This window comes from Montipora capricornis, chromosome 4 (assembly GCF_036669925.1).
Source record: "Montipora capricornis isolate CH-2021 chromosome 4, ASM3666992v2, whole genome shotgun sequence".
NCBI lineage: Eukaryota > Metazoa > Cnidaria > Anthozoa > Scleractinia > Acroporidae > Montipora > Montipora capricornis.
The window spans coordinates 728998-738997 of record NC_090886.1 but is presented as its reverse complement, the minus strand read 5'-3'; the positions used below and the strand labels follow the sequence as shown (position 1 = coordinate 738997).

General features: G+C 40.9%; 2 protein-coding genes across 3 annotated transcripts in view; one reads left to right on the top strand and one right to left on the bottom strand.

Moving 5' to 3' along the window:
* The window catches only part of LOC138045062 (arginine/serine-rich coiled-coil protein 2-like), a 14634-nt gene extending 12234 nt beyond the window's left edge, over positions 1–2400 (top strand). For both annotated transcript variants that reach the window (XM_068891422.1, XM_068891419.1), the window contains one exon: positions 1114–2400. In XM_068891422.1, the coding sequence (XP_068747523.1) occupies positions 1114–1386 (273 nt within the window). In that variant the 3' untranslated portion in view covers positions 1387–2400. The remainder of the gene's footprint in view (positions 1–1113) is intronic.
* Positions 2401–3208: 808 nt separating this feature from the next.
* LOC138044996 (uncharacterized protein C22orf15-like) overlaps positions 3209–10000 on the bottom strand; it is a 7463-nt gene continuing 671 nt past the window's right edge. Inside the window, exons 4-5 of the mRNA XM_068891353.1 lie at positions 3903–3977; positions 3209–3575 (exon numbers count right to left, since the gene is read on the bottom strand). Coding sequence (XP_068747454.1) covers positions 3343–3575; positions 3903–3977 — 308 coding nt within the window. The 3' untranslated portion in view covers positions 3209–3342. The remainder of the gene's footprint in view (positions 3576–3902; positions 3978–10000) is intronic.

The window sequence follows — 10000 nt, the reverse complement described above, 5'->3', positions numbered from 1 at the left end:
GGGGTGACAAATAATCTTTCCTTTGGAAGATGTTATGTGTCTTTCATATTAAGTGTGGTTTTCACTAGCTATTTTATCATAAGTATTAGCGACACACATTTTGCTCTATCAAAATATATCAATACTAATGATTACAAAGCCACTGACTTACATGTATGCTTGGATCGCTTTCAAAATCCACCCCTAACGATTTACAAGTTGGATAGGGGTACTGAACTCCGTCTAAGTATTTAATACCATTCCAAGAATTGGAGGCTCTTTTGTAACAACTCGACAAAATTTTAGTTTCTAAAGAAACTGTGGTGACAACTCGGTCTTGCTCGTTATTTCTTTGTTTCTTAAGGGCCCACTGACATATTTTTTGGGTGCGTTGCTAAGGATGTAATGGTTAAGTAATTTGAGAGAATTTGGCATTATTTTGGTCAGTTTCCAACTTTTGTAAGCCATAAATATGACGTCATACCACGCCCATGGTCACGTGACCAATAAAAGAAAACTCCAAATTTGTCTCCGTGCTACGCAATTTTGGTATTTAATCGATTTGTATTCGTTTTTGCATCCAGCCAAGAATGGTTTTTTTTTTTATTTTGAAAAATGTTCTTTTTAAAGGCATAAACGATATTGAAATACCCATAACTTTTTCAAAAAAGATGATTTTAAAAAATCAATGCGTAGCTATATTCTGTAGTTGGGGGTGAAACGTGCCATGTAAAAAACAATTTAATTCAATTTAAAACCGCCGGAAATTTAGCTTTTTTCTCAAACCGGAAGTCAGTTCGTTTACGCATGCGCAGTTGATCTGAGAACGAGCGCGAGGAAGGGCGAGGAAAAACCTTCGATGGAAACAACAGTTTGTGTGGTGACTTTTGCTTGTGAGTGAGTTTTCTTGTCAGCTCATGATATGATGACGTCAGTTACCGGAAGTAACATTTCACTTCCTTAGCAACGCGCGAAAAATCCGTCTGTGGGCCCTTAACCTTCAAGAATATTGATTCAGTTGACCAAACGTAGAAAGTTTGGTACGCTCTGGGTGTATCAGTGGTTGGATACGTTGTAAATAATGAATTACTAGAAATATAGAAACTCAGCTTGATTCTGATTTTGACTCCCCAGCAGGCTGATGAAAGTAGTGGTACAGCCAAGTCTACCTTGTGGAACACTACAACCTTCAACAATGATCAGGGAGGGGAGATGCAGGCTAAATTCCGCCGCTTGATGGGCATCAAAGGTGAAGGAAGCACTACTGAGGGACAAGATGGTGCAAAACCACACAACGACCAACTCATGGAAAATCTGGAAAGAGAGTTTGAACGATCTCGTGCATTCCAGTTGTCCCGAGGTGCCGGCGGAAAGAGTGGAATTGGCCTTGGTTACTCAGGGACATGACCAGAGTTGTTAGTCCCTCTAACACTTTCAACTAAGTATCTTAAATTTAAGGTACTTCATTTTTGTTTTTCATGTGTGTGTTGGAAAGTTAAATTTTGCTTATAACATATCCCATTCTATGCATTGGTTTTTGGTTTTCATAAGTTCTAAGAAGCTGAACTACACTACAGTCGAGGCAGCAGGTGTTTTCTTCGTTAATTGATGAAGAGGAAGGCTTTAAAGCATCTTCCTTGTAAGTTGAATGTTTACTCGAAGTTCATTAAAACTACTTTTAAGTGAAATGTTGTCCTTCCTAGCACGAACAGTACTCAGGGTTTTTTCAACCGCCGAAGGCGGTTGTTGGAAGAGGAAGGGCTTTTTTGCGTTAAAGCGGTTTTCAATTGAGTGTCGAAAGTAATTAGCGAATTGCATTGGTTTTACATTACTTCACTCAGTGACTGGTTCAAAGTTCTCGCGCCATTTTTTCAACCGATCAGAAGGAAAACCAAAACCAATCGTGGCTCGCGCATGCACATTTTCACGCGCCTTGTGTCGGCTGCGTGCAATTACTTTGAGTTTTGATTGCTTACTGGATTGTCTCCGTCCTTTTTGATTGGCCAACGTAATTACTTTGGTTTTGGTTTTACGATACTCAATTGAACATCGCTCTAAGTAATTGACCTGCTGTCTTGAAACATTCTCTAATATCTTTGTGTTAGTGAATCGAATTTTTGAAGAACAGAGTAGAGTGTTTTTGCGATGGACTGATGATATTTGACTCTTCCCTGTGAATAATAGTGAAATTGTCAGCGAAAAGAGGATTGCTGTACAGGAGCTTGAGACAAATGATCGTAGCCTTTTAGTCAAATAAACTGAGGGCCTAAAGTCATCTTAAACGATTACTGAGGTTTTCAAAATCTGCGATCAATTGTACTATTCTTGGTCCTATTGTTAATTTCAGTTTACAGTGTCCCCAATTGGTGCTCAAGCGCTAGAACGACTCGACACTTAAAGATTCGTTCCTTTCCTTTCCTTTCCTTTCACTCTCGTGCTAGCTGCCTTGTTTTGAATCAAAACAAAGACAAGTTTAAGGAGCCAGTTCGGAGGCTAGGGTTGGGGTGCACATGCGCGCGTCGGAATAAAACAAAATCCTGTTTAAGTACTGGTCCGGCTAAGAAGCAGGCAGCCCAGCGGCAAAAGTACTTAGAAGCTGCTGCTCCAATCGAGGCATCTGATTGGCTAATATCGGAAAATGTCGAAAAAAGATGAGAAAAAAATGAAAAAAAAGCCTTTTTTGGATTTCTTCTTCCCCATGCCCTTGATCTCTGTCTCTCGGCCAAATTTGGGCATTGTTCTATGCGCCATTCGCCGATCGGCAAATGGCGCATAGAATCTTGACGATATTTACAAACATAGTTTTTGAAGGCATAATGATTTGTTCTACGAAACAGAATCTAATTTTTTAGACGGCAAGTCGATTACATTTTTCATTGAAATTCAAATTTCGCGCTTTTAGCTGCTTACACCAATGGGAACAGCCGAACTTAATTTGATTAAAAATGTTGGCACATTTTAACTAACCGACGCTATTGCCGCGGGCTATTGTTTTTCTGCCTGCTTCTTAGCCGGACCATTACTTAAAAAGCACAGAAGAAATAAAACCGTGCAACTAATTCCTACTTGCCAGTGTGTTTTAGAACACCTCAAATAGCCCACGTGGCCGCCAACGTTTTTTTGTTTCGGGCAGCAACGTGGCCTCCGTGAAGCCAACACAGCACAAAAGCTAAATAGTGTAATAATGTCTTAAAAGTATACGGTGCAATATTTGAATAGGGATGATCCTCAAAAAGCGCCAAGCACTATTCCTGGAAAAAAGAATACTGAAGGAAATTCTGAGATCATAAGAAGTCAAGAAACTAAAAAATGGTTATAAGTATTTTTTTTTTCTGGGATGTGACAGTGTTCTAGAAGTTGAGTTCAGTTCTTGGAAGTTTTTCTTTGGCGATTTTTTCCCTGTGGTGAAGTGTTGGTGGTTAGATTTTTACTTTCCACTTTGAACGAGGGACTGGGTTCTGTTCTTTTCCGTTCCGTGGCGCTGGGTAATCCACCTTTCAGTTTGCGCAGTTTGCTTGCAGTGGTCCATAGTGATTCTTTTCTTTGTAAAGATTGTTTCGCATCAGAGCTGGATTTTGACAGTGCCTCCAAACGAGCTGTAGAAATAAACTACAAATTATCCAGCTGAACTGGGTACGTTTTCAAATTTGAACGACTCATGAGAGGAAAGAGCAGGGCACATCCCTTCCTAAAAAAAAAGGAACAAGATCGGAAATTCTCTCATAAGTACTCGAAATGCCTCTAAACAATAAGATCCCTGCAAAGGTTGGAACCGGAAGTCTCGGTAAGTCAGTGACAAATATGATTTACCTATGCTAACAACTTAATTTGGCATGAAAGAGTGACGCGATTTTCCCTTCTGCATCCACAACTGAGGTCGAAGTTTAGAAAGCAACGATTGCATAAAACGGTAATCAACCTACCAAGAAGTTTAGGATTTGATTTCTCGAGGTTGTTTAGGAGCGCGGTGTATGAAGTCGGCTGGTCCCCTTGACCCTCTGACAAAGCAAACGAAAAAAAACTGTCAGTTGCTTTGATTTCTACGCACGCTGAAATTGGGCAATTCAAGGAAAGCACTAGACAACATCGACCTTAACCTGGTGAGCCATATATGCCGCTCACAAAGTGGAACTTTAAATAATTAACTCTCTTTTTTTTCTTTAATTTTCTTTATACCCGTTATGCACCAGTCAATGTAAACCCCCGCACCCCCCCCCCCCCCCGGCCGGGTCATAGCGGGGTATTTGCGGGGAATTTTCCGTTATTTGACCAGCGAAAGGGCCGCAGGTATCGGGGACTTTGACCTCTTTTTTGCACGTCATCCAATCATCCAAGAACAGCGGGGGAGTGGACCGGGGTATTTTCCAGCGAGGTGGACTGAGTTAAGACTCGCTAGTCCGGCAAGATGGCGGCTTTTGGCCATGAAAAAAGAAGGTAAGAGTCGTTTTATCTCAATCACCTTATATCTTTGGCGGAGTAAGGTCGTTAAGGTCGTTGTATAATGCTAAATCTTTTGTCACAGTTTTTACTCGTAATTTATTCTGAGAATCACTTGACCGATCAAGCATGACATCAGGTGTTTATATTATCTTATGCATATTTAAAAATATACTTTGTACATGGATGGGTCTGTACACGGATAGGTCTGAATTGAAGTCTTCTATTATATGACTACTAGCTCCGTGAGCGGGAAAGATGAACCAAATCGCGCGCTGTGATTGGCTACCCGAGTGGGCAATCGGGAGCTATCTTGCCCGCTCGGGATTTTTCGCTTGGTCTCGTAAGATCAAAGATCATTTTTTGGTATTTTAAGTCATATAATAAATCCTTTATTAACCAAGCTTGTTTGGTCAAGATGGCTGGATATTGGCCTCGTTCTTTTTGGCATGTTTGATCAAGACTGGAATTTAATATTTCTCTTAAATGTTAACAGTAGACTATAATGACACCACAAACATTTTATACCATTTGAAAAGTATTGTATGCGGTGACGTGTGTTACTTGACAAATAGAGTTTAAACCATTTACATTAGCCTGTGTCTTCCACTCAACAAGAGCGGGGGATGTGAGCGGGGTCGTTAGCTTCAATTAGAGGAAACACCTGACGTTGGGGTGCGGGGCATTTTGCAACTTAAGAAGTGAGCGCTTGTCAAATGTTCCGCTATGTCCCGGCCGGGGAGGTGCGGGGGTTTACATTGACTGGTGCATTAGAGGATCCGTTCCGACAGTGGGAAGAGCGCCGGAAATTTGTTAGCTGCAAGTTGAAAGACTGAAAATCAATTCGCTAACAACAGGACCCAACCAGGGATACTTTATGACATGAAGAAAATTACTGTAACGTCTCGAAATTGATCGGTCTATTGACCGTTTTATGACTAAAATAATCCTCGACGCGATCGATCAGAAGCGAGGAGCGAGCGAAAACGAAGTGATCATCTTTCAAGACTCCGCTGACATATGGATGGTTCCGCAATTCAACGGTTGTACGAGCCGATACCCCGTGGGCGTGGGTACGAGATGCTGTGCTCTACCAAGTCGTATTATGTATATTTCCGCACGCCGACTTGGCAGTTGACATCCCCTGATACGAAATTTAACAGGAGCCTCCATTCTTACTACAAAATAAGTTTAAGCCGAAGGAAATTATGTTTACAAACAAATTTGTTTGAAATTTGTGTTAAAAGAAGTGTTTATTTCAGAAAGTGAATTTTAAAATCGCTAATTATCAAATTTCGCGGGCGCTGCCATCTTGACGTGTTACGGTTGCTCTATTGTTCTGACACAAAGAGCTTTTGGCCAATAGCAATAGGACAATCATTACACGTCACAATTATTCGGCGCACACGAAATTTGAAAACACGAAGGGGCTGTTCTAAAACTTATTTCGGATACAAACGCTTTATTTGAAAATATTTTAGACTGACTTGACTGCAACAGTGACTTCCTGTGATTTAAAGTTATTTTTTTGTTGAAGTAGAGGTTCCTTTTAAGATCTACGACGCGACATTAACGAAAACGTCATTTAAAATTGCAAGTTCAGGTTTATTAATCTTAATATTTTTCGTCATTATGTCGGTTTGTCTAACTTCTAAAAACCAATGCAACTTTCCAGGAACTGAATTAAGTGGTGCAGTGTTGAACCTTCGACAGAAAATTCAAATTCACGTTCTCCGTAAAACTTGAGAATTGGTCATTTCACGTCGCAGAGTTGCTGAAAACGTAAAAGAAATGTACAAAAATAAAAAAAATGCATGTGCAGAGCGTGTAAAGCTATAGGCCATTCCGAAATTGCGCTGGGAACTGGGGCGAGTTCAACGTTGAACCAGTCGATAAATTGACACCATCACATGAAAGATAATTTAATTTAATTTAATTTAACATAATTTATATAGCGCTAACTTCACTAATTGACCAAAGCGCTTTACAATTCATAATATCAAAAAAATTAAAAAGATCCCACTAGTAATAAAATATGAATAAATTAAAAACCTATTTACAGTCTTATTTATAAAAATATCACAATAAATCCTATTCTAAATTATCAAAAAGTTAAACATTATATGCTTTTTAAAAAGATCAGTCTTTAAATGTTTCTTGAATAAATTAATTGTATCTAGACTTCTAAGATCTAATGGCAGCTCGTTCCAGAGTTTAGGTGCAGCAACGGAAAAGGCCCTGTCTCCGTATGTTTTAAGTCTTGACTTCGGAAATACCATAAGTTTTTGATCGGTAGAGCGTAACGTACGTGAACATGTACGATAACTAAGTAATTCCGTGATATATAATGGTGCCATACCATTTAGCGCCTTATAAACTAACATTGACATTGGCAATTTCCCCAAGTTTGATGCTTTTATGTCGAATAGAGACCAAGTTACGGACTTGAAATCATAGTTAAAAATCCACACAAACGTCTCTAATTGTGACAACAATAAAAGCAAGATGACACACGCAAACACCAACCCAGTGTTAATTGACCGGGTGAAATGGTTGTGCGCATGCGTGATGTGTTGGCCACACCGGGTTGTTAACCGGGTTGGTGTTAGCATGTGTCAACTTGCTTTTATTATTGTTGTTTCTAATTTTGAGGCTGCGTCCCTCAAAATCACATAAACTCTTAAATTTCAGAATGGTCTATTGTTTGTGCTGTTTTTTTTTTTGCAAAAATTTGTGACGTTTTCGTTGCCGTCGCGTCGAAGATCTTATTATGGCATGATATCCCTGCAAAAATTCAACTTTCGCATTTTATGTTTGTTTCACATTTCATCGTTGCTCTTAGCGATTCGACATTCGAGTTTCACATTTTTCGACATGCGAATTCACAATTCTACATTCGAGTTTCATAATTCTTCATTCGAGTTCACAATTCTATATTCGAGTTTCACTTTGCGACATTACTCTCGAAAGCGCTACGGCTCATTCATCATTCAACATGCAAGTCTTACCATTTTATGTCTGTTTGATCATTTTACGTATGGTTTACTTTTCACCTTCCGATATGCGAGAGTCATTTTACCTCTCAAAATGAAAACCGCTGTACACGCGGGGGCAAAAAATTCGTAGCCGTGGAAAAACTTGATGGATTCAATGAAGGTTGATGGATTAGTTTTGGGATGTTTCTGGGAAATTCCATTTTTCTATGGAGAGAGAGTTAGATCAAGCGCGATTAAGAGAAAACAAATAATGGAAGATTTCTGCGGCCGTTACAGCGATCATTGGCAAATAGATCCGCCAGCTTAGCGAAGGTTGCAATGGGTTATTAGGCGAGGCTCAATCATAAGGACCAAGGTTCATGGAGTTTGCTCCCCAATTTTATAAACAGTGCCGTTGAAGACCACAATTTGACATAAGGGAAGACCAGTTATCCCTTCTTCTTGACGAGGGATTGAAAATCCCCATAACTGCACGTTGCACCACCGACCGATGGCTAACATTTGGCCCCGTTGAGTATCGGTCCGTGCGGGAGGTCGTGAGTTCAATTCCGGCCCGGACCAACTCTCAGAGACTTTAAATAACTGAGGAGAAGGTGCGGCCTTTCCTTTGTAATTACATTCACAAATATTTAGACTTTTGAGTCTTTTTGGATAAGGACTATGAAGACCTATAAACCGTAGGCCTCATATCACAACCCTTGTTTATAAACTCCCACACACTATTCGACAAAGAGCAGGCTACGGAGTTCCCGGTATTGTCAATCATGCCCCTGAATTCCCTGGGGAACACAAAGGGCCGCAACAACACCCCTCCAACGAACGCGGTTCTGGCAAATCCTTCTCAGCTCGGTCCACGTCTTACCGGCTGCCTTCATCTCAGCTTCAACGCTCCCGCACCAGATCTGTTTTGGTCGGCATCCCTTCCGCTTCCCTTGTGGATTCCAGTCAAGGGCTTCTCTGGTGACGTTAGAAGCAGGCTTGCGGAGCGTGTGACCAATCCATCCCCATTTTCGTTTCTTGATATCGGACTCGATTGGGGCTTGTCTGGTCCTGTCCTACAGTTGTTCATTTGGGATGACTTCCGCCCACCTAATGTTGAGGATGTTCTTGAGACATCTGTTGATAAATGTCTGGAGTTTGTGGGTGTTGGTCTTTGTTACCCGCCAGGTTTCTTAGCCGTAAAGTAGGGCCGACTTGATGTTGGTGTTAAAGACCCGGATCTTGTTGTGAAGTAAGAGAGCTGTTGATCTCCAGATTGGCCGTACGGCCTGTCGTGCTTTGTTGATTCGGCACTTGATGTCTTCGCTTGTGCCCCCATCCTTACTGACTACACTGCCCAGGTAAACAAACTTGTCGACTTCCTTGATGCTTTCTCCCGGTGTTGTGGTCTGGTCCAGAAATATGTGGCAGGGCTGGTAGCGATGTTTCAAAAAGTCTTATGATGTATGAGGCCTCCCCATAAGGGGGAGGCGTTGCGTGACATCCGTTAGTGGAACTGTCCGCTTTCAAGAATTATTCCCATAACGTACATGTTGGACTCTTGAACGGACAGCATACTTTTCCGCAGACAAATGGAGATTTGACAAAACCGACCCCACTGTTCTGTTTCTCTGTCAAAGGTCACAGTTGTATTTTTATAGCAAATTAAAGACAAATTTCATTGCCAAGGGTCAATTATAATATTATACGTGGGGTGTCCGCTTAAGAGAGAGCGTAAACAAAAGAAAATCAAATATTAATTTCAAAAGTGTCCGCGTCCGTTTACGAGAGAGTGTCTGCTTACGGGAATGCGTAAATACAGAGTTTGACAGGAAGGTAAAATGGGAATAGAAAAGTGTCTGTAAGTAGAGCTGCCCGCTAACGAGAGTGTCCGTTAGCGGAGAGTTGACTGTCTTTGCCAATGATCGCTGTATCGGTCGCAGAAATCATCCATTATTTGTTTTCTCTTAACCGCGTTTGATCTAACCCTTTCTCCATAGATGTCCCGGAGACATCCCAAAACTAATCCATCAACCTTCATTAGATCCGTCAAGTTTTTCCAGGGCAGTAAGTATCTGATTCACTGCACTACGAATTTTCCGCCCCCGCGTATGTACAGCGGTTTTCCTTTCGAAAAGTAAATTAGAAGGTGAACGGTAAAACATGCATAAAATAATCAAACAGACATAAAATGGCAAGACTTGCATGTTGAATGATGAATGAGCATCAGCGCTTCTGAGAGTAATGTCGCAAGGCGAAACTCGAATGTGGAATTGTGAAACGCGAATGTGGAATTGTGAACTCGAACGTAGAATTATGAAACTCGAAGGTAGAATTGTGAACTCGAACGTCGAATCGCTAAGAGCAACGATTAAATGTGAAACAAACATAAAATGCGAAAGTTGAATTTTGGCGGGGATATAACGCCATAAGAATCCAATCTTCAATCCCTAGCGTTAGCATTTAGGGTCGGGGACTACCAATGCGGATCAATGCGCATCATGTGATTCGCACGTCGTAGAAACCCTACTCTATAAACTATACTACTCATGCCGTTGTTAGATTTCTTATTGTAAAACCAACGGATTTTCCATCGCTATCAAGTCAAA